The 25,202-nt window shown below is 49.3% G+C and overlaps 1 protein-coding gene across 1 annotated transcript in view; it reads left to right on the top strand.

The window, feature by feature from the left end:
- LOC133494610 (pyruvate carboxylase, mitochondrial-like) overlaps positions 1 to 25,202 on the top strand; it is a 97,625-nt gene that overhangs the window by 20,549 nt on the left and 51,874 nt on the right. Inside the window, exons 11-12 of the mRNA XM_061808596.1 lie at positions 7,259 to 7,421; positions 24,867 to 25,049. Coding sequence (XP_061664580.1) covers positions 7,259 to 7,421; positions 24,867 to 25,049 — 346 coding nt within the window. The remainder of the gene's footprint in view (positions 1 to 7,258; positions 7,422 to 24,866; positions 25,050 to 25,202) is intronic.

Below are 25,202 nucleotides of genomic sequence, written 5' to 3'. Positions count from 1 at the left end.
GCGCCAGCACAGGGATTGGAAAAGGTCCTGACACGCGCACATGCACACCCTTTTTGGGACTCTGCGTCCCTCCACGTTCCAATGACCGCAGCGACTATCGGTAACGAAGAAGTCGCCTTTTTCCGCATTCCGAAAGCCCGCCGAATTTGCTCGACATTGATTGGTTCGGAGAGATCCGACTGCTGCAGCTCATGTTTAGTTGATTCCGCCGGCCACGCATGTGCACAAACACGCACACACACAGGCCTGTGAGGGGCAATGTCGGGGCGTAAAATGATAGATTCAATCCCCCCCCGCCTCTGTCAGAATCCTCTTTCCACATCCACAGATGCACATAATTGACCCAATCCAATTCCACGTGCCGCACGTATAATTACATGTGATGCGGGGGAAAGTCCCGGTCCCGGTCCCGCGTGTTTGCCGAGATTTTTTTATCCCTCCCAGGCAGTTTTCGGCTGCAACGCGCTAATTCTTCCGGATACCTTTCTGGGGTTGTAATATATTAAGTGCTTGGGTACTTATATATATTTTTTTTCTCTACATTGTGCCCGACCGACTGCACATCTCTCGTCAAGGTTACTTCAAGAGTCTGTGGGCTGCGTTGCGATTCGACGTTTGTTTTGTCTCGCGCTGCGAAAGAAAAGTCGGTCGAGCGAGCTCATGTGGCGTGAAGCCGAGTTTAAGTTAATGGGCTCCGATTCATCAAGGGCAGAAAGCCACACTTAATTACACAATTCGGCGGAGCCGCTCAATCAGCGTTGCAGCGCGAGCTCACTTTTCCAAACTTCGACAATCGCAGCCACCGTATGGAACAGAGGCCCCGTGTATTGCTTTGCACTTGTTTCCTTTGTGAATAGTCACGACGCTCTCACGACATGCGCTGATGGACGAGCAGCGTTCCATCCCATAATTGCACATGAACATTTCTTGGAAAACATACTTTAAAGGGGAAATCCACTGGTTTGCATTAACAATGTAGCCGATAGTTCACGTAATATACGTACCCTATTTTGACAATGTGATGCTAAATCCTCTCTCATTTCATTGTGTTTTGAGATTTTTGTCGACAATTACGACTTTTCAGGGGCGCTGCCATTTTTGCGAGTCACATGATGTAGGCGGGCGTATGTGACGTGCGCCGCGCCCTTCCAAACGCTCGATTACATGGGACACCATTATGCCCATGGCTCATTGCTCAGATTTATCCTCATCCGATGACAAAATAGCAATATCGGTTGATCGGGGAAGACGGAGGAATACTGTCATACAGATTTCATCCTGTGGCTGTAATTAATGTTCAATATTCGGTGGTGGAGGAGGCCTTGAGCCGAGCTCCGGCGTTCGGGGCGAATGGAACCTCGGCTCGCGGCCGCTGGCGGAGCTCGCCGTCAGATTCCGCGTCATTCCGTCCGAATATTCAACATTAATTTCAGCCACACTTTCAAATCTGTGTGGAAGTATTCCTCCGTCTTCCCGATTAATCGATGCTGCTATTTCTTCATCAGATGAGGATAAGTCAGAGAAATCGACGCTGGGCATAATGGTGTCCCATGTAATCCAACGTCTGGAACGGCGCGGCGCACGTCACATACGCCCACGTAGATCATGTGACTCGCGAAAATGGCAGCGCCCCTGAAAATTCTACTAAATGAGAGAGGATTTAACATCATATTGTCAAAATGTGGTGCATATGACATGAGCCGTTGGATACAGTGTTGAACTAAGACAAACGTAAACGTAAAATGCAGTTCCAAGACGACGCCTGAGAAGAAGTCGTTGCAAGCGCTCTCGCCGTTGAGAAGCTCGCCAATCGGAGCTGAAAGTCATCCGATGTGGCGGCGACTTAATTGCCGCGTAAAGATAACATGCCGGGATGCGTTAATGATTCATTAGGTCACTAAAGTGCTGCTTTTGTGTGATGCGTCATCCACATATTGGTCTTAAAAGGGGGTTGCTGTGCGTGCATGTGTGTTTACTGGACCTCGCATGTTGGCTTTAATGGAAATGCGCGTCTCTTCTTTCTCATCTCATCCGCTGCTGCCTTCTGGACGTCAGGCTTATTTTGCCCCCCCCCTCCCCCCCCTCGCTCTTCCATCTGCCTCATAACAAGGGGAGCAAGAATTAATTAAGAGGCTGATTGCCAGGCAGGAGGAAAATGACGGCGCGTGCCGTGTGAAAAGGAGACCGCATCGCGTTGCATCCGAGAGCTGCCGTCTTTCTTTCTGAAATGTGTTTTGCGAGGCGGGCTCTCCACTGCGACGCATGCTTTGTTTGCGTTAGCGGTCTTTTTTTTTTTTTTTTTGAGGGCCTCCTTCCTAGATTGATGTCAAAATGGCATCCTCACGCCACAGTCACTCCAATTTCTTATTTCCCATCCTCTCTGCCGCGCAGGCCTCTCCTCCATCTCTTCTGTTTCCTTTTGTTTGCCGTACGAAACCATCTGATGAAATTCATACAAGATGAGACACGGCTTGGCGCCTTCCTCCCCATTTTTTTTTTGGGGGGGGGGGTGGGTGATTATTCATATTTACTCCGTCTCTGCTGCCATTTGAATCACTCTCTTGCTCCTTCCACTCGTCACCGTCCATCTCGACATTTTTTGCAGGAATTATTCGGCAAATAATCGATTTATCGACGTCTAATTTGACATCGATTGTGGACACGCTCGATGGCCGCAGCCCGAGTGTGCGTTCTGCGGCGCAGTTTTGCAAATCAACGACCTGTATTAAGGCAAGGGATTGTATCATAGCGTTAGCATTTAGCATGATTTCCGGTCCCACACGACTTCCCTCTCCTCAATTGGACATCCGTCACCCTCTCCTCTCCTCCTAACCCACCCACAAGCTCCTTCCTTTCATTCACCGCCTTTTCCCTCGGAGTGTGGCCAAATCCAATCCCTTTCCACGCTTCCACTTTGCCCCCCCCCCCCCCCCCCGAAAGCAGCTGTTTATCCTCTTCCGCACTGCCGCTCCCTCATCTCTCTCCGTTCCTCGCCTTCGCACGGAAGCGTCGGCCTTTCATCTCGTTTGTTCCTCCCGCTCGTCGGAGCGCGGTTGTGCTCTACTTTACCTGCCGTCGTCTTCTCGGTCACATTTTCTTCTTCTGCGTGCCCGTCTAGCTCCAGACGCTGTAGCGTGGATGCCTCCACATTTGATTTGGTGACACCTAAAACGATAAAGCAACCAAAACTGTGAAAAGAGATTTTGATGGCAAAATCATCTTTTGTATCCAACTACGAAAGGGACCGTGAGCTTTGCCCATTCTCCGTGCGCATGCTTGGAGTTGAATGTCAGTGGCGTTTTCGCTCCCCGAACGGCTAAATTCATGCTACACAGGGAAGAAAATAAGTATTTGAACACCCTGCTATGTTGCAAGTTCTCCCACTTAGAAATCATGGAGAGGTCATCGTAGGTGCTTGTCCACTGTGAGAGAGATCATCTAAAAAGAAAAATCCAGAAATCACAATGTATGATTTATTTGTGTGATACAGCTGCAAATAAGTATTTGAACACCTGTCTATCAACTTGAATTCTGACCCTCAAAGACCTGTTAGTCCGCCTTGAAAAGTCCACCTCCACTCCGTATATTATCCTGAATCAGATGCATGAGGTCGTTGGCTGCAAAAAGTCACCTGTCCACCCCGAACAGTCAGTAAAAGTCAAAGTTGTAACATGGCCAAGACCAGAGAGCTGTCCAAAGACACCAGGGACAAAATTGTAAAACTCCACACGGCTGGAAAGGGCTGCGGAGAAATTGGCAAGCAGCTTGGTGAAAAAAGCTCCACTGTTGGAGTAATCGTGAGAAAATGGAAGAAGCTAAACGTGACGGTAAATCTCAATCGGAGCGGAGCCCCGTGCAAGATATCATCTCGTGGGGGTCTCAGTGATCCTTAGAAAGGTGAGGAATCAGACCAGGACTACACGACAGGACTTGGTCAGTGACCTGAAAAGAGCTGGGACCGCCGTTTCCAAGGTGACTGTTGGGAATACACTAAGACGTCACGGTTTGAAATCATGCGTGGCACGGAAGGTTTTAAGTTTGCCAATGACCATTTGGATGATTCACAGGAGTCATGGGAGAAAGTTTTGCGGTCAGATGAGACCAAAATGGAACTTTTTGGTCATAATTCCAGTACCCGACGAATGATGAATTCCATTCCCAAGAACTCCATCCCGACTGTGAATCATGGGGGTTGGTAGCATCATGCTTTGGGGCTGTTTTTCTGCAAGCGGGACAGGACGACTGCACTGTATTAAGGAGAGGATGAGCGCGGCCATGGATTGTGAGATTTTGGGCAGCAACCGCTTTCCCTCAGTCAGAGCATTGAAGATGGGTCGTGGCAGGGTCTTTCGACATGACAATGACCCAAAGCACACGGCCAGGAAAACCAAGGAGTGGCTCCTGAAGAAGCATATCAAGGTTCTGGCGTGGCCTAGCCGGACTCCAGACCTAAACCCAATAGAAAATATTTGGAGGGAGCTGAAACTCCATGTTTGTCAGCGACAGCCCAGTAACGGGTCTGATCTAGAGAAGATCTGTGTGGAGGAGTGGGCCAAAATCCCTCCTGCAGTGCGTGCAAACCTGGTGAGTTTGACGCACGGATGTGCACAGGTGGAAGACAAATATTCCTCAAGGCGTTTTTCCCTTTTCGACTGTCAGCGATAAAATAGAAACTTGGCTGCCATTTGGGGGCCCTGACAAAAACCAATCGCTCAAGTGTTCAACCGGAGCCGGCTGCAAGGAAAATGGATGTAGAGCATCGGGCCTCGACATCTCGGCACGGCGGGAAATAAATGGATTGACACTCGAGAACGTCACGTAAGGCAACAACGTCGTAAGACTTTGTGAAATAATCTTCTCGGAAGGGAGTCGGTGATGGATTGAAGAGTCGAGGAAAAGCCAAACGGGCATATTCCGCCGAGAGAGCAGACTGACGGCGGTCTTTGCGCTTGATTGCCGCATACCTCAGCATCCACTTGGGTTCATTCTCCGCTTCCGTTTTTATGTATTTTTTTTTTTTGGGGCCGGTTCACGTAACGACGCATGCGCGCCCGTCGTGTAATAGCATCCCGGCGTCCTCGTTATTTGTGCGAAGTGCAAGTCGCTAATGACAGAAAAGGCTGTTATTGTGTAACAGTAGCGAGCTGCGCTTACGGACAGACGCAGCCTGCGGCTCCCTCGCGTTTCGGAGTCCTATTAGCGCGCGGCGAATTTCGGAAGGCCCTCCGGGCTGCTTTGTCGGGGATTTAAAAAATGGCGGAATTGCACCAAAACGATGGACGTTATTAAAAGGTTTCCAAACGTGCTCGTTAGCATTTCCGCGCGGATGCTTGCCTGTGAAGGAGTTGTTAATATGCAAATGAGCTGTTGTAAGAAATCAAGACATACTTTGTATTTGAGGTTGCCAGTGCGAACGGCGGCAGCGACATTAGCATCAAGTTGTCTTGTGATTCTTGTGGTTCTCCAGCGAGACGTTTTGTTTTTTTTGTTTTGTTTTTTTTTTTCCAGCCGGCTGCTGCATAATCGCCCGTCTGCTTGGCCAGCGTGACACAAGCGCTAATTGAGACGAGCGGGCGAAGGCGACGTCGGGAATGCAAACGTCTGTTGCGCGCCTTCCGGGTGGCGCCGCATCCGTCGCTTATTGAGTCTGGCCTCACATGATCCTTAAAGTCCAAGTGTCATCCCGATAAACATTCTAAAATAGATATTGTAATGAAAAATACATCTAACATTATTCACTTCAATGTCTATACGGAAAACTAAATCTGAGCGGAGAGCGCGTCGTCCATGCGCAAAGTTGCGGAAGTCTCATTGGATATCCAAGTGGTCGCCATATTGGCTGCATGTTCTGTCCGTGATGTCACACTGGGACGTTCGCAATTGAAAACACCCTGTGCCCCCTACTACGGTAGACGAACAAGCCCCTTCTGACACGGAAACTCTTTTCAAAAAAGAGAACAGCTCGCAACCGAGCGAAATGATACCCTATGTTTCGAGCCACATTTAGATGATATGCGGATCACGGCCAAACCACCTCCCGGCCCGAGCCGCCTCCACACGGCGGTGATAAAAACAACGCCGCCCGGTAGCGACGACGATGCCGCGGCCAAACCGCCTCCCTGTCCGATCCACTTCCGTGGCAGAGATGAGCCACCGCGGCCCGTCGCCGCTACGAGCCACCCCAGGCTAAGCCGTGTTGACAAAGCCGGCGGCCGGCTCGGCCTTGTCAACAAGGCCGGTGGCGATCCACGAGGCCTGCGGAGGCCGTCCTTCAACGGCTGCTGCACGGAAGCCTTCCGATGCGCACATCGACACATTTAGCACCCCTGATTTACGGATTACGCCCCTTCCCCCAAACTATTGTTTTTTTTGTTTTTTTTTTATTATTAGCTGTATACACTCCTACCTGTCATTTGGAACCCACGAAGCTCTCGTCCTTTGCACCCGTCCAATCCATTTTTCACAACGAACCAGATCTTTTGGAAAAGTATGAAGTGGGAACTCGTATAAACAGTCGAGCCCGCTTGAGTGCGCGACTGCCCGTCACTTCCTGTTTCTTCTCGAAAACAAATCCCTCGAGAGGATTTTCATGGCGGGAGTTACACAAAATCATGTTTTGTGGGGGGAAAAAAACGTCTGGTTCCATGCCGGCTGATGTTTTTCTTTAATATTAATAACATACTAGAAATCATGCATTTCATGACAGTGGACCTTTAAAGGTCATTCATTGTAACCCGGAAAATCTTTAATTTTTTGGAATGATTATTATTTTGAACACAACGTCAAATTACACCCGCCAGATGAACTACAGTACATTCACCTGATGCATAAATGAGCATATTTTTTTTTTTTTTTTTTTTTTTTTAATGCAAGCCTGCTTGGTTCCAATTGTGATCTCCAACTTGATATTCTTAAAAGCGCATCTCCACGTCTCAAAGGATGCGAAAATAGTCCGCTATTAGCGATTCGCTTTCGGAGCGTTACCCGGGCCTCACTCGGGAGACGCACTCGGATGATCGGATTACGCCTTTTGTGTTTTAATCAAATTTGTTATTCGATGGCGTATTCACGTGGGCTCGATTTCCTTTCGTGCGTCGCCGATTTCATTTGCTCAAATGAGACGTGCTTTGCAAAGTCACCCATCCATGGCAAATCCACGCAACCGCCGGGGGGGGGGGCCCGACTTGGCGCCGTTTCCAAGTTGCGTTTAGAGCAGGTTGACTGGATGTGGCTTCTCTGTTTGTGTGTCACCTGGCAGCGTGGACCTGGTGCACGCCCAGCTGCACGTGTGCTCCGGCCGCAGTTTGCCAGAACTGGGCCTCAGACAGGACAAGATCCGGGTCAACGGCTGCGCCATCCAGTGCAGGGTGACCACCGAGGACCCGGCCAGGGGCTTCCAGCCTGACACCGGCAGGATTGAGGTAGGACAAATCGGCACCGTGAAATTTTCTGAACTGGCTTCCAGCACTTTTATGCTCTTATGATGCAATCTTTCAAGTCATAAATTCGCACTCAGTCCAGGTTTGCATTTCTATCGATATTTCCTTGTCTGGTCTAGTCTGCAGCCAGAGATGCTATAAATGAAATGTAGCCGTTCCTCTTGTCTCCTTTTTAAATGGAATTTAATTTGCCTTGCGCTATTGACTTTCCGGTAAAACAAATCATCAGCCTGTTGGATTGTGGAATGGGGGGGCGACGGGGGGGCAATTGGTTTTTATGTGCGTGAAGATTTGTTTCAATCAAGGTGTTCATTTATCGCCCACATTTTGTTTTAGTTATGCGGCTGAGTTTACCTCCCGCCCGTCATCATTAACTGGCATATTGGAGTATAATCCGGGAATGAGCGCGGCGTGCATGTCGCTTCGCTTTGACGCCGGCGACATTCTCGCTTTCCGACTCGGTCACGTGTGTTTACCTTGGCTGCGCTGTACAGAAGCTTTCCGGAGGGGGGGAAATAAGATCAAAGAAATCCCCAGCAGCATGGCCGTGAAATAGCTTGCGACCTTTCTACTCTGGTGACTCCCCCCCCCCCCCATATTCTCCTCCGTGCTCCATCGCTGACTGCATGCCCCCGCCTCTAAGAGTCTTAAAACGCCAAATGTATTTTCCTCATTCTTTATATCCTCCTCATCTCTCATCTTTCGCCCCCTGCGCCGCGCCTATTTTCATCGCTCTCATCCCGCTATCTGGGCCCCCACCCCCCACCCCCACGCACGCTCCCTTACACCACTTTGCCACGCCGTCGAGTTATGAAACGTGTTGACACAGTGAAAACCTCCCCAGTTGCCTTCCATTATGGATGAGCCAAACACAATCAACACAAAAAAACGCCGGCATGGAGCAGTTTGAGAGATGGTTGAATAAATGATTAATAAAGGGCGGCGGCAAGGTCACTTTGGCAGTAGGTGGGCGGCGGCGGGGGGGGGGGGGGGGGTCTTCGTTTCTCTCGATTGGCTTTGACACTTTCTTTCTTTCTCCTTTTTCGACTTGCCAAACAATACAGAGAGTGCCTTCAAACATAATTATCATTAAAAGCGAGCCGAGCAATTGGTTGTTTTGCACCCAGACTCTCTGAGGCCATGCAAAATATTTACCCCGCACCGACGGCTTCGGTTGATGCGTCAAAGCCTGTCTGAGACAAAGCAGAATACTTCTAACATTTCTCTTGGTTGGACAAACCTCAAAAAAAAAAAAAAAGCCTCTGCTACTTTTTTCAAGTTTATTATTATTTTTTTTTCTTTCTTCCCACCCCGCCAGGTATTCTTTTCAAGCCGTTTCCATTTAAGAATCACTTTCAAGACGTGACGCGGTGCAGTTGTAGTTCACCATAAAAAATTAACCGCGTCGATCCAAATCTGAGAGCTCCCGGACCGTCGGATTTAGGATTCTGGAGGTGGACCTCGTCGGGCTGCCGGCAAGTTGTAAAAACCCTTTTTTAAAAAAAAAAAAAAAATATCCACAATTGAGCGATGCTGCGAAAGATGTCATCACTGTCAAAGTCCAGAAATGGTCAGTTTTATTCATTTTTTTTTTTGTCCCCACAAATCAACACTGTTCGTCTGTCATTTTTTTTTTTAAATTATTATTGGGCATTTTTTCCAAGTATTGAAAATAGCTTGAGAAGAAAACATTTAACTCTTTTCAACGCGCAACTACCTGAAAAGTGTTTTTATAACTCCGCCTCTTCCCTCTGCGGGTGCTGTGTGGCGTTGTCGCCTCAAGATTGAAAGCTTGAGTTTTTTTTTTTGTTAGTTTTTTTTTTTTTATAAGGAGTGAAAATAGGTTGCATAAATTTGAGTATGCACGTTTTCTTAACAAAGCACTGCTGTAATACGTCGACGCAGAAGGAACCCGTTAGCTACTAAGGCAAGTGTGGGCCGATTTTAATGCGTAATTATGAAAGTGCCTCGTCAGGTCACTGTTTTAGTTGTGGCGGCGATCACGGCGGCCAGGTTTTGTCTCCGTCCTCCGGCGATCCTTTTCTTGCCTCTTCGTCAATTTCACACGCTACGTTTCCGCCTCCGACGCTAACGCTAACTCCCCGCCGCGTCCCGAGATGTGGAATGCCCTCGACTCGTCTCCTGTCTCCTTTCTTTGGCTCGCCTTGGTCTCCCGTCCCAGCTCCTTCCGTTGCGAGTAATCGGGCCGATTCCTGCTGTTCTTTCAACCCTCTGTGTTTCCATTGTCCGACCCCCCCACCCCCCCTTCCTGACACCCGGCACCTCGTTTCTCTTCTTCGCTCCCCGTCCCGCTGTCATGCGCTATTCGGTGTGCTTGTTTTACCCGAAGCAAACCGTGTAGCTCTGGAGAGAAGCATAACCCTTAATCATGCAGTCTCTGCCAGCATCGAAAAAGAGAGATGTGGGGGGGGGGGGAAATCTTCTCCCCTTACTGTTTTTTTTTTCCAGTTGGAATTGCAATATAAACAAAAAAAAAAAAAGTACTCTTAATTTCCCCCATACATCATGTGTCTCCATCCTAATTTCTCGTCGTCAGTGTTGATGCGCGTCATGTTTTTCTTTTGTCCGAGCGCATTTGCATCCATCGATCAGCGCGTGACAGCGGCGGGTGATTTATCGACGCGGCCGAATTATAGTGACGTTCTTTGAATGCGCGCTTTCGTTGTCGCGCCGTGAATTGAGTTGGAATGTTTGTGAGCTCACGGTTGAGTTTTTTTTAAGACGCCAGCAGCCGTGTGTGTGTGTATGTTTTGTAAAATGGTGGACAATTCATCCAAAAACGTCCACATCGTAGACACTTGGTCAACTGTGTTTTCGGCTTTGGAAAATGAATCAACCGAGCAGGATGTCTTTCATCAGAATTGCACGTTCCCCAAGCGCATCTGAGGACAATTTTCTTCATAACGTTAACTTTTCCAAGCGCACGCTACTGACAACCGGCATTGCTTGTAGGACAATATGGCGAGAGGGGCGTGTCAAGACAATGCGGCTATCCGATTGGCTATTATTGTGATCCTGAGTGATTGACAGGTCGGAAAGGTCCATTGCATTCCAGATTAAATCGTCTTGCCGCAAATTGTTTGAACTCTTTCCACATGTCACGAGTCCTGTTCCTGACAGGCAAGGCCAGTTTTTGGCGTTCATCCTGCCACGTTTTGAGCCAAACGGAAGTCGTTGCTCATCATGCGTCGCCAGACATTTTAATTGCAGAGACTCGACAGTTGAAATTGATGATAAATGTTGACGGCGTCATCGCAGCTCTCGGTCAATACGCTTTAGACTATTTGTGGCTCCGCTCACCGTGCAGCTTAATGGATTGTTTGGGGAAACTCCCGTGATCCCCCCCCCCCCCCCCCCCCCCAAGTGGCCCTTTCTGAAATGAGACGCGGTGAGAGGACAGGCCCGCAATTACTGGAGGCCAATCGGCGTTTTTGGACGTTCTGACCCCGGCGCGGACGACGCGATCCGAAAGAATACGCGCGAGCAAAACTAAAATTTTGTTGTTGTTTGAGATTCATGATTCTGCTCCATTTTCCCGACGACTGGGTGATTCTGCCGAGCTCTACGGCGCTATTGATCCCCCCCCCCCCCCCCCCAAAATGTCAGTTATATAAGAGTCGTGAGCCGTTAACGAATGAAAAATTTTCCGCTCTCTGCACGTAGACTTGAGAGGACCATAAAGCAGACACTGACGTGTTGTTTTCATCTCTCGGCCGAAACACGGCGCGCAATAATGTCTGCCCTATTTTTCGCCGCACTGATTGCTTCTCGGCCCGCATTGTGTCTTTGCCGTCCGTTTGGCGGCCCTTTTACTTCGTAAATCACATGGAAATCTTCAAAATGGACTTCTCCCCAGCCGGGCCCTCAATATTCACCTTGTCTCCGGCTTCCTCAAAAAAAAACCTCCTTTCTTCTGCAGCCATTTTTCAAGTGTTTATCGAAAGGATTTGTCTCTATTTGTCTGCGCCGTCCTCATTTCCTCATCCCCGCTCAATCCGGCCCCCCCCCCTTTTTTTTTCATTTTTTTTTGCAATGTTTTCCTTCTCTGCGAGCTCGCATCCTTCACTTGTCTCTTGACTGCGCTATAAATACGGGGCGCGTTATTGTTGTGCTGGATCGGAGTACGTATGGCAGTGGAGTAGGTGTCACTTTTAATCAGCGTGGGCTCTTTTTCTCCTTTTTTCGCATTGTCTACCCGCCGTTCCGTCGAGTAGTGCGTGTGCGATATCAGCTTTCTGGCCGGAGGGAAAGTCGGGCTTTGTTAAGGATCCGAGCAAGCGTTTTCTCAGCAAATGAACTAAATCCCCCTCTATCCGAAAGATAGAATGGTTACTTTTTCTGCGTAGCTGTCGTATTCCCGCTAAATCAGTGACTTTCCCTCGTGGATGACATTTGTCGATGTGTCACCGTCTATCAATCTGTTCAGTTTTCTGGAAGGATTCCTTTCAAAGGTGCCGTACGCAGTCGCAAATCTGCGCAGTCGAGCACGAAAAATCCCGCGCGTGAAATTTGTTACGAGTAGAAAGACATACAGTGACGAAAATAAGTATTTCAACACCCTGCGCTAGTGCAAGTTCTCCCGCTTAGAAATCACGGAGGGGTCTGAGATCTGGGACCACGGTTTCCTAGGTGACTCTAGGTATCAGGTCTAGGTAGCGTCATGCTTTGGGGCTGTTTTTCTGCACGTGGGACAGGACGACTGCACTGTATTAAGGAGAGGATGAGCGCGGCCATGGATTGTGAGATTTTGGGCAGCAACCGCTTTCCCTCAGTCAGAACATTGAAGATGGGTCTTGGTTGGGTCTTTCAATATGACAACGACCCGAAGCAAACAGCTGGCAAAACCAAGGAGTGGCTCCGTAAGAAGCATATCAAGGTTCGGGCGTGGCCTAGCCAGTCTCCAGACCTAAACCCAATAGAAAATATTTGGAGGGCGCTGAAACTCTGGACTCAGGAAACGTTTGACCTTCGTAATCGCAAACAAAGGCTACTGTACCAAATATAAACATTGGTTTTCTCAGGTGTTCAAATACATATTTGAAACTGTATCACACAATTAAATTGTTCAAAACAAATCATGCATTGTGATTTCTGGAATTTTCTTTTTTCGATGATCTCTCTCACAGTGGACACGCACCTACGATGCAAATTTCAGACCCCTCCATGATTTCTAAGTGGGAGAACTTGCAATATAACAGGGTGTTCAAATACTTTTCATCACTGTAGATATTGGAAGACGTCGCTTATTCTCGTCTTGACCAATGTTCCCTCCAAGATGCGCCAATGCGCACCGGTCGCGCACTCTCAGCACACGTGAAAACCGATCCAATTTTTTTCTAACACGGAATCGCACAGTCTTGAACAAGCTGCTGCTCCGCCTACTTCTACTTCCTAGTTTACCTGACACCGCCCCCCTCCGCTCTTAAAGGAGTACACTCATAATTACGAACAGAACACACACCCGCAGCTTTATATCTGCGGGGATGACTCACCGCACCCGTACATTTTTCAAACGCGAGTGACTGCTGTATGGAAACAGCGTTCCAATAATATGATGTACTTTAAACGTACTGCATATTTTCTCCCTTTCCACGATGTATTGGCTCATCGCGTCGACCACTCGTCGGTGAATGAGACGTCGGCGGACTCTATTATGTTTTGAAGTCCTCATTCTTCAGCCTATCGGGATATTTTTCAGCGGTATGAAGATTATTCATAAAAGCGGTCGAGCGAGGGAGAAGAAATTGGTGCGAAAACCTTGAGCGACGCCAACCTTGACATCGCCGTATCTGCTCGAAAAGCACGCGCACGAGTTGTCGGCGTCAAATTAGGGAATATGAGCTGAAGAGCTGCCGTTAGGCATGACGATCTTCCAGCTTGATTCACTTTTAATGACGGCGTCTCGCCGAAGCCGTCAAACCGCAACCAAATCGGCATCCTCGTCCGCTTTACGCTCTTTTACGCACGGAATTATGAGATCTTAAATTTTTTTTTTTTTTTTTTTTAAGCATACCGACCACTTTCCTCTGAGGTGCACATTCACATTCAAATCACGCTTCCTGCAGTTGCCGAGTAACCTGCTCATCACCTCGCAGCCAGTTCGCTCCCCGCTTATCCTCACTTCAAGTTTATTCTTTATTCCGGCTGTCATCTTGTTCATTTTTGGCGTGAACAACAGCAGCATCAAAACAACGTTAATCTCAACCCCCCCCCCCCCCACTCCCCCCAATAGACTTTGTGTCCGACGTGGGGTTCCTCCTTTTGTATGTCGAGCGGGCGCTTGCGTCTGTTTCAGCTCGGCGTTATCAGCGTGCGCAGGCGACGAGCGCGCCAAAGAGCGAAGGCAGGGAAGAAAGGCTTGGACAGGGAGGTGCGGGGAGAGATTAGCGGCGAGGCGGCTGTCGCCGGCCGAGCGGACGGAGCGAGTCCGCTTTTACACTTAAAGCGCGGCGGCGGTCGTGTCGCCGCAAATGACACGAGACCCTGGTGTGAGTTTTGAAGTGGCGCAGTGGGTGGGCGGACGCGTTCGCCTGCAAGTGGGCAAAACGGTTTGCCGCCGATATCAAATACTTGTCCGACGCGGAACCGGCACGAGGTGTCGGAGGGAGGTTTTTTTTTTTTTTTTTTTTTTTCTAAAGCATCCACAGAATGAAAGAGGAAGTGGAAGGGGAGTCGAACGCTTTGGGGCTCTGAAATGTCACATCGTGCCGGCCTTCTATTATGTTGGTCAAAAGGGCAATATTGGCATATCGGACACAGCGGGGGCCACAACAGCGAGACTGCGGTCCCCGGATTCTATTCCTTAAGTATCTCAATCGAATATATTCCCGTTTTGTACTGCTCTCCATCGTACAAATTGCCGCGTCTAGTATTACGTGCAGACGGAAATACTGCACGTTGAGATGTCGCAACTCATCTCACCTCATCGTTGCGGCTCTAATATGAGGGAGGGTGTACTGTTAATTTTCTGTATATTTGCGATGCGGCACTGTCTGTGCTCCACTGCTTCAAGCAGGGGCGTCAAACTCGTTTTTGTCAAAGGCCACATTGTAGTCAAGACTTCCCTTGGACGGCTGCTGCGACTTCAAATCCATATCAATGAAAGATTACCACATATACTGTGACTGCGTACAGTATACGCACCAGATCGATGCGTAACCAGCTTTGAAGTCAGAAACTTGTAAAAACAACTTTTCAAAGGGGGATTGCGATCTCAATGGTATGAAACCAGAACACAATCAACTGTTTTGAGCTTGCTTTTGCGGGCCGCATGAAATGATGTGGCGGGCCAGATCTGGCCCCCGGGGCCGCCTGTTTTACACCCTGGCTGGAAGGGCCAGCACACTGCAACAAATATGATATTGCCGGTTAGGATTAAGCGATCGGAACAGGAAGCTAATCTCTGTGCTTGTATTAAATACGCACGGTGTAAATCTGTTTGTTTTATGCTTATTTTTAGAGTTAAACCAGCCTCGAGTGGCATTAAATAGCGTCAAGCCTTATTTTTTCATTTTTTTGGGGGGGGGGAAGAATGGTTTGCCAAAGTGTTGCTTATTGCAAAGCGTGTTGAGCCACTACAAACATAAACTGTACCCGCCGCAACTCCCCCCTACGCGGACCCCAACCCACCCATGCAGCCGGCTCGGGCGCAAGTGGGCCTGTTAAATGTCACCCCGCTAATGAAATTCACCTGACGCAGTCACAGAGCAACGGCTAGTTCACGTCGCAAACGTGTTTGTTTGTCGCGGCGCGCATCTGGTACCCTAACCTAATATATATATATATATATATATATATATATATATATATATATATAATAAAAGGACAAGCCGTCACGCAGCTAGCTCCACTTCCCTTTGCGTTTTGGGTATCCATTAACTCTCATTTTGCTTTTCCCGCAACGCTAATTGTTTCCTGCGCTGGCTGCAGGCTGGCAGGTCGCTAAGTATCCATCCTTGGTCCCCCCCCCCCCCCAGGCGTCCCTCCCCTGACAGCTCTGACACGTGAGGTGTTACGGATACGATGATGGCACAGACGCTCCGCTGCAGAGGATTCCTGGAAAGCGGTCGCCGTCTCCCCTGGGCACACTAACGGAGTATTTAGCGCGATTGAGCCAAGGGTCTGAGATGTGAGAGTAGCACCCCCACCCCACCCCACCCCCCGCCTGTGCACTGGCGCGTCTCTAAGTACAATCCAATAGCTAATAATAGTCCGGCAGCTTGGCCACGTGGTCGACGGCGCCCCGGCAGGAGGTCGCCACGCCGACATCCTCTTATTGCAGTCGTCGCGTTAGCGTCGCTCAACAGCTGCTCGGCGCGCAGAACACGTCCACGTCCGAGCTCCGTTTAGAGCAGAAGAGGCCATTCATCGATGCGCCTGTCGATAAATTGCTTTTCAAAAAGCAGCGTTCAATGGATTTATTTGTTCCGGAAACAAAAGACATAAACAGAAGGCCATCTGGATTGGAAGTATTATTATCGCCGAATCCCTCTTTAAAATCGTGAAATGCGTTTGAAAACCGTGAACTTAACACCGCCGTGTCGCTCTTCTTTGTGGCAGGCCGCCGCATAATTTTTCAATATCACTCCGTCTTTGATAATGAGTAAAATTGAGAGGATCTCGCAACCAACCCTAAAGAGCCGGCGAGTACCATCATAATTAATTTACAGTAAATGTTCCTTCGAGGAAAAACGGCAAATAAAAAGCATATCAACAAAACTTAATAGGGAAATTGCTTTTTTTTTTTTTTTTTTTTCCCCCTCCCTCTCACTATTTCCAAATGAGACCGAAGCGTTCTGCTCAATTTCTCCCGTGAGTAATATTAATACACACCTTGGCCCCCTCGTTCGTGTCGCATCAAAACAGACGCGCCGGCGCGAGTCAGCCTCAGCAACCCTTTTGCTCGCCGCCGGACGCCGGAAAGAGCGACGCCAGCTCGTCTTTGTCGGAAAAGTGTGAAGTCGCGCGAGGTGCAAAGAGCGGTCTGGCTAATCGATGACCTCGTCTGATGAGCGACTTTCGAATTCGGAGGAGTGATTTTTTTAATTTTTTTTTTTTATTTTCATTTTGCAGGTTCATCCCGCGGGGGGATCCGAAGATGGGGTTTTATCGAGCAGTAAAAATATGACGGTAGAGCGGCGGCTATTTGAATCTTTAAGCCTTCAAATGGCCACTGGACATAAAGCGTTTCATTTCATAAAGTTGTTCTTCCCTTGTCCAGCCAAGCATTTGCATGTTTAGTCTTGTCAGTGCTGCCTTTACAGCTCCGTGTTCAGCCGTGTGTGTGTGTGTGGTTTTTTTTTTTTGTAATTTAAGCATTCTATTTACTACAGTGCCGCCGGTGGTTATGACCAGTCCCCCCGGTCAGCGGCCATTATTGATGTTGTTAATTAGCCACGCGTCCTCGACGCTCCGCTGGACGGGCGCGGGGGGGGGGGGGGAGAGAAGAACAAACTGTGCACGCGGGGCGGGAGGGATTATTTGACAGGCCGGCGCGTCTCCTTAAAATTAGCGTCTCGCGCAGCTCGCCGGCGTCAACAAACGGACGCGCCAGAAATTAACGCCGCCGTTCGTTCGAGTTAATGAGAGGAGGGGAGGTTTCCCCCGGGGGGTGGGGAGGGAAGGAACCTCATTGACGGCGAGACGGAATCAAAGCTGTGCCGCAAAACGGAAGACCTCCACCAAGGCCAAAGAAGCCTAATTTGGAGTTGTACACCTTCATGGATCTCGTGAATATGCATGGTTTTCTCATCCGCCTTCATGCATTATTCAACGAGAAATGAAGGGAAAATGTCAACAGCAAAAAAAAAAAAAAAAAAAAAAAAAAAAACGCTAGTTATGTTGTTAACACAGCACCGACAGTCTTTCTGCTACCTGGAAAAAAAAACGAGATGTCAACATCGCACAAGTACGTTACATGAGAACAAAAAATAAGGGGGGGGGGAGCCAAAGACAAATATCACTGCTGGTATTATGAATAATAGACAATGAGTGTATTTTTAGGATTTTCCTGGCCGGCGTTTGCGCTTGTCGTTGTCTTATTTTCCTCTGAAGACAACTCTTAATTTATCAACAGGTTGCTGTCCGTGGTTCATTCCTCTCCGCCGTGGTGCATTTCCAGCCGTTTTTTCTCTTCAAAGATTAGCGTTTCCCCTCCGGACTTTTTCGGACTTCTCGACGTTTTTCACGTTAGCTCAGCGGTTAGCGTAGCTTCTCCACCTCTTCCTGTCATGTCTTATGTTTATTTATCTCTTGAATTAAACAGTGAAACCATACGGTCGTATTTGGGGGGAAAAAAATAAATCAAAAATGCTCGAGGAGGTGACGGAGATGAAGCCGTGTTGACCGGGCGATGGCGGCGCGAAGGGAAGTGAAGTGAGACCGGCGTCGCTCGCTTGGCTGGGAGAGACGGGAAAGAAATGCGGCGAGCGCGCTAATGAGGATGATCTGCTGCTTTTGGGGGCGGAAGCGGGAGTTTATCCCAGTGTCGGGCTCGTTCTCCAATCAACAAGCAGCCCTGGCGGGATGCGGGGCTGATAGACGTTTTTAAAAAGGGATCCGGGCTCTGTTTATGCTGCTGCCCCAGATAATGCCGCTAATATGTCTGGAACAGCCTCAGCCGCGGGGTGGCCGGGCGATGTGGGGCCCAATGCGAGAGGAATCCATTTGAATTTGCTCGGCCTCAAGGCCCCGAATTAATATTTGTCCAATTTAAACGACGCTACGCTCCTACACAAACGAGTAGTATTCATTAGGATGCAAAAAAAAAAAAATCTCGGCGTCTCATAGTGTGTTTGCGTGGTCGCTTGGTGATCCTGGAAGAAGCACCGGAATCTTGCTTGTTGACGACCTCACGGAAAGGCCCCGGCATCCGCCGGGCGTCAGCGATGGGGCGCACCGATGTGGGGGGGGGGGGGGGACCCAAAGAAAACGACGACGCCGTCTGGCATCCCGAAAAGTGCTGTAATCATTGCGGGAGGATGCGGGAAGACACGCGAGGGCTGCGGAGGGAAGTAAATAATAGATGGCGAGCTGGGAGAGCAGACTAATGATGGTGGGATTCCAACGCGTCAATGAGTTGGAAGTTGAATAGCGCTCATCCTGCCAGGGTTTGGTCTTTTTTCCTCAATTTCCGAATTCCACTGAAGCAGAAAAACGAGAGGGAAAAAAAAAATGGATCAAGAAAAAAAAGACAACCATTTCCCAGTCGTTTTTGTTGACACTCTTGTTTTCTCTTTCTGTGCACTTTGTCGTTTGCGGCCACAAAAGTTGCGATTAATACTGATTATTATTGTTCCACGTATCGTACACAGTCGAAGTAGATCAAGGCTGAGGAATAATGATCAAAACGCTGATTAAAAATAAGAGAAGCACGTCGGAGAGCCTTCGCAGACTATTTTAACGTTTCTCATTACAACGGATTTGAGTTTGCGTTCTACCCTAACAACCGCAACAGGCCTGCATTCCGTCGCAACATTCATTTCTTGCCTCGTAAAATCATAAGTAAGTAAAAGGCTGATTTATGAACTTTGCCCGATGAGACGCGTGACTCGTTAATTCACAAGCAAAGGAGGGGTTGCGAGAAAAATTGGACGCGTTGGGAATTAATTTCAGTGCGCGTGCGGCACCCGCACACGTTTAGCGCGCTTTTCCTGTCTGGCGAAAACGCCGCCAAACTCCGCTGATGGAGACGTCAAAGCCGGGCCGGCAAAGGTAGCGGAACGGGAGCGCTTGCGTACGGATTGAGAGAGGATTACCGGGGATCACGTCGTACCGGAGTCGTTGGAGGACGCCGAGATAAGAAGTTGGATGAATGCTCCCAACGGCTCGCGCTCTCGGCGTTTTGGGAGCTGCTCGAGTTGATTTCCCGTTTTTGCATTCTGACCATCTTTCCGACGTGAAATTAAAACGCATCAATCATTCCGCAAATGTTCGGCGTGACAATGACGCGCCTCACCTCGTAACCATCTGACCCCCCCCCCCCCCCCCCACTCCCTCCTCCCAAAAATTGCAGGAAAACAGCAGTCCTTCATAGTTTCGGACGAGTAGGGTGCACCATGCGACCTGCGAGCCCGCCGTGGCAATTTATCGGATTCCGCTTCGAACTTTCGCATTCGTGCCGGGCAGCCGGCCCGCGTCGGGCTGCGATTTTGTAGTCTGGCCACCGCGGAGCGGGGAAGCGGAGCGCTAATGGGAGGGAAATGCATCCAAAGAGCTGCAGAGGAAATGGAGTCGTGGCAGCCGGCCACATTGGATCGACTGGGAGCAGCCGGCGGAGCTTTTAATGGCTTATAATATGTAATATGGACGCGCTCGCCGGACACTTTATTACGTGGAGCATCTCGTGAGGTCGAATCGCATATTCTGCCTTGGCGCAGGTACCGAAGCTCACTTGTGATTGTAAGCGAGATTATCGCGAGATGAAGTTTGAGCAGTTACCTCATGTGGCCGCCGTTTTAAAAGTTCACCATTCATTATTGATGAGCACTGTGCGCACATGAGTCACGTTGCATCAGCACTCTTAAGACGCGTGTGTGTTGAAGTCGGGAAATTGTTCATGTGCATTTTGTTTTAATAATCCTCCCTCCCTGGACTGTCGCTTGACACATCTCTTTTCACGCCGGTGTTTCTTTTGATTTCATCAGTGAGATCGCGCAGGGGGGTGGGGGGGGGGCGTCGATAAAGTGGCCTCGACGCGTCACACCTCGCTCCAGTATGAGTTTGTTTTTTCCAGTTTGGGAAATTTACCGGTAAACATCTGCCCATCAGAATTGGAACCCCGTGAGGAGAAGTCATAACAACGAGTGTGCCGCGTTGAAGCCGACGCCGTGCAAATGCGCCGGGTTATGCAACAGACGAGCTTTTTGTAAAAGCGCCCGTGCAGATGGGGAGTCGGTCCTTTTGTGCCGCGGCGCATTAATGTGCAAAACATGAACATTTTATGCCAACCTTTTCGAGCGGCGAGGCAATTAGGGACATTCGCCCCCTTTTCCTGGGACAATGGCGAAGAGGAGGAAAGTGACGAGAGTGCGCACGTTTGAAATTAGACGTAATGAAAGGAGGACGAGTGGGGGGGGGGGTGGCGAAAAGGCGACGGAGGAGAAGGTGTGGAGAGATGAGAGAGCCTTGTGAGGAGGCAAAGCAGAATGGGCCTTAATTGATGGAACATTCACACAGCCAGGAAAGCGGGAGCAGCTTCTCTGCCGCTCATTTAGGTCATTATACCTCCGTCTGGAGCGCAGACACGCATTGAAAGGAGAAGCCAATTTGGTCGCGGATCAAAATGAGCCTTTTGGTGAGCGGCAGTTCCAGGACTGAGTGCTTTGTTTGTGTCGGAGCAGTTAGCGCGCCCGCTTGCGGATGTGGCGGCTCCGCTCGCGACGTATTTGTGGCCCCGGCCTGTAATTGCCCTGCTCAAAGGCAACGCGAGGAGACGCCGCCGCCGCCGCCGCCGAAGTCCACTTAAGAGCGCACAAAAAAGAGAAGGAGCAGGACAAAAAGTTGGAAAAAACGCTAAACGGCGAAATTATTCCGTGGGCGCTCGGAAGGCCGGGATCAATCACGAAAACGGGATACCGGCGGGAACGTGAACGACAAAGCTTGTCGTGTGATTTCAGTGGCAAGCGGCGGAACTGCAAAGAGAGATTTCAAATTGTCGCCATTGAGCGACTCGTCAGTTCGTCAGTGTTCCATTAGCAATAAGCGGATAATGTCGGTATTAGTCGCTCAATAGCAATAATGGATCCAGTCAGTTGGGCCCCTCGTTAACGGTTTAACGGGTTTCGAGTGAGTTGATCGTTAGCGAGCGCTGCGTTGGCGGAGTGACTTTTAATTAAAGCTGGGGGCGGGGCGACAAGCTGCTCAAGAGCGGAAAGCTTCGAGAGGAAATCCCATTAAGCCCTCGCGGCACCGCGATCAATTCCCAGACTCCGCGATGAGTTTGTTTTAAAGGCCTGCGTGTGCACGTTACAGGACTAACGATGCGGCACGGCCGGCGCTCGTCCAGTCCACGTCGACGCTGGTCGATGCCGGAGCCGCTCGGTCGCGGCCGAGGGAAGACAATCACGAGGTTGACGTGGCGATGTGCCGAGGAGGACCGTTTGAAACGTACGATCAAACGCGCCCCCTTATGCGTTATTTGTTCGCGCTCGCGCGTAAACCGTCGTCTGAGAATTATTCAAACCCAAAAGAGGAGATTTTTACAAAGAAACGAGATCCAGCCATTTTATTGCTCGCAAACCAAGAATGCACAATAATGTCTGGAAATCATCATGTTTCGGCTGCCAGGCAATCATCCCTTCATGTATAATTCAGCACGCGCAGAGAGATGTTTATCTCTGGCATCCATTGCAACGCGCTGTGACAAAACCCACCCAGTCTTTTTAGTCTCAAACAAATCCGATTAAAACATCGAGACTCTCAAGCTTAATGAGGAACTGGAAAGCGTTTAAAAGTATATTTTCACACAGTCACGCGTCGGGGCACTTTCAGCTATTAGGATGTGTAAGCATCCAGGGAGCGACGGGCTTTTGCAGAGTACAGGTCTGCGGCGCCCCAACCCCCCCCCCCGGCGCATCGATATCTTGACTTCAATTATTAACATTATGCCTCGGCTTTTGTGTGCGGGATGAAGGGACGCCGTTTCCCGTGGGTTGCCGCTGCGCCGTCGCTCGTCTCCGCCGTCTTTTTTTGCCCCGAGGCAAAAATTAATATACAGGGGTGCCCGGAGATACGAGTTTATGTTCCGTGGCAGGCTTTTAACTCCGACCATTCCTACCTACAATCATATTTTCCCCGTAAATTGAAACATTAATGTTTCAACCTACCATAAAATGTTTTTTTTTTTTCCTCCAGCAATGACTTCATTAGATTAAATGTAAACAAACTTCAGTCGACATTGTTTTGCTCCTTCTGGTGTGGACGCCTTGCCCCCTTGGGGGCAGTAGAACGCGGGCAAATGGATACCCTCACCATGAAGACGTTCCTCAATAAGCTGCAGTTAAATGAGTTTTCGGAGAGGATCAAGAATGTGTCCTGGTGAATGTTATTAATGTTGTGTCTTACGTACTTTGCTGCAGTGAACCATTATCGCGGCACTGTTGCTCTCCGTTAGCCTGTCAAAGGCATTTTGTATTGTTTGTTAGCATTAAGCTAAACAGACTTCCCCAACGCTTTGCTCTGCGCTTGCTATAAATTCAATTACGCGTTGCGTATTTAAAAGGTGACGAAGCAGCATGTAAACTCTCCTTGTTTTGTTCAGTGTGATTGCTGTAAAGTCAAAGTCAAAACCAGAGCCTTCTGTACAGAAAAACATAAATATCCTTTCCAAGCTTTTCTGAAGCGCAGGGGAAAAAAAAAAAATCTAGCATTTGTCTTAAGGGTAATTGCTGTGGCTGTGAGCATTGGCCGAGATGTTCGAGCCGGCGTAAAAGGCCGCGAAGGGCGCTCCCCGCTGCGTCTCTGCGGAGGAAGGCGAGCGTGGCGAGTACTTCCAATAACCGCGGCGAGGCGGCGGCTTCAAGTCCGATTACGTAGGCCATATACAATGAGGATTCGTGCAGTGAAGTGAAACGGCAAACATCTGTCTTGCCGCACGTGGGGTTCGGCGTCCTGACGGGACAGGATTCTCTGGGCGGGAATTCAATTGAAAGCGACGTTCTGCCAAAATGAGTCGCGCGCACACATTGCTGGCGCGTGTTTAAAAATGCATGGGCGCATTCCGCAGCGCCGTTTATTTGGCGCTTTTCGCTTGGCCGTAAATGCTGCTGCCATTTTGATTTGTCGGTTTTTCAAAACGGGACCGTCTTTAGGGAGGCTCTGGGCTTTTTACGGATACAATGTGTTAAGATGCGTTCACTCCATTTTCAGGTCCCGGGCACTTTTTTTTTTTTTTTTTTTTTCCCATTTTTGCCGCATTGCTACAGTAGTTGCTTAACACCTGCTGTTCGACACCCGTATATGGACACAAAATGTACAAATAAATAACGTCAGGCTCCCGCATGAAATTGCCACCTGTCTCTTTTTATTTATTTTTTTGAAATTGTATTTTATTTTTGGAGCAAATGCAACACAGCAATGCCTTTGAGCTCCAGTCACTGATCTCTGGCCTCTCCCCTTTCATCGTTTGAAATTGTTACGGAGGAGAGTGTGAGCCCGAGCGGTGCCGTTTCCGGCGGGGGTTGCTGAAAATAACCTCGACACTCGCTCGGCCCAGATGCAAAGGCTAAATAAGCGTCAAGCCACACTGCGGCATTGCAGCACCCACAGGAATCCGTGAGATGCAAGTGACCCGACTTAGCAGTTCTGTTGGAACAAAAACAGTGCAGCAGCACATCTAGACCGATAATATAACACCAGATGGAGCAGCAGCAGGATTAAACCGTTGTGCATAATCCTTTTAAATTGATATAAAAAAAAAAATGGAATGGATTCTTGCTATTTCCATTCATTTGAATGAGGAAATATGATTTGAGATTTTTTTTTTTTTTTTTTTTTTTAGAGCATGACTCTCTTGGTCGGAGGTTTTGTTGAGGGGGATTTTTTTTTTGGGGGGGGGGGGGGGGAATGTTTCCACTCCTGGGCAGCTGCATTGTCTGCAGACGTCGCTGGCACATCACCAGCGTGGCACAACATTGTTCTAATTACAATTGCGCCGCATCTCTCGCTTGCAGGCCTCGAGGGGCTCCGTATGTTGCCGAGTTGGCCCCGGCCCCTCGTTTCCCTTCCTCACATTTCCTCTCTCGCCTCTTCTGCTCTCCTGCCAAGTGTTTTGGAGCGCTCCGCCCTTTCCCACTTCTCACTCGTCGCATGCTTTTTTTTTTTTTTTTCTGCCTCACCTCCGTCGCATTCTCGCATCTCACCGGGAGTGCGGGCTAATTCCGTGCTTGCGTTTCTTGCACGGTCTTCCGCTGTTGTGTTTCAAAAAGATGCTCTTGCAGTTTTTTGGTTTTTTTTTTTGCCAAATTCATCGCCAGCCCTTGGAAGTGGGAATTCGGATGTCAAATAAAAGCAAGCGAACGGGAGCGTAACTGACACGTTGAGGGAGGGGCTCTTAACGATACTGCCGGCGTTTGTCCGCCAAGCACCAGTCGTGCGCTAATGAAAACGCTAAATCATCCTGACAAATAATGCATGCATGCATCCAACAAGGAGGAAAATCTGTTCATGTAAATGCGCCGCTACAGGTGGCCGCGTCGCCGTTCCTACCAGGGCTCGGCGTTATGCGGCTGCGCCATCTCCGTCACGGAAATCTGACATTTATGATTCTGAACTCACTGCCTTGCTCTCACTTGCGGGAAAAGGAGAGCCACAGACATGACAATAAGTACGGTATTTGCTCTAATTTCATGTTTGCAATCAACAGGTTTGTAAGGGTTTTTTTTTTTTTTTGGTTCATCCGCCTTGCAGGTATTCCGGAGCGGCGAAGGCATGGGAATCCGTCTGGACAGCGCCTCGGCCTTTCAGGGCGCCGTCATCTCGCCGCACTACGACTCCCTGCTGGTCAAAGTCATCGCCAGCGGCAAGGACCTGCCGACCGCCGCCTCAAAGATGAGCCGAGCCCTCGCCGAGTTCAGAGTGCGGGGAGTCAAGGTAGGACACCTGGGAAATTCTTTTGTGCGAGGAATTGAGTTTTTGATCGGAGATCACGACGTGAAAACGATGCTCGGAAGAGTCTGCGAGGGCGCCGAAAGCCGGGGAAACACGTCGAGGTGAAGGTTGTGTCGCAATATTCATCGGAGCACG

The sequence above is a fragment of the Syngnathoides biaculeatus genome, chromosome 21, assembly GCF_019802595.1.
Source record: "Syngnathoides biaculeatus isolate LvHL_M chromosome 21, ASM1980259v1, whole genome shotgun sequence".
Classification (NCBI taxonomy): domain Eukaryota; kingdom Metazoa; phylum Chordata; class Actinopteri; order Syngnathiformes; family Syngnathidae; genus Syngnathoides; species Syngnathoides biaculeatus.
This window is presented reverse-complemented; position numbering and strand designations above follow the sequence as displayed.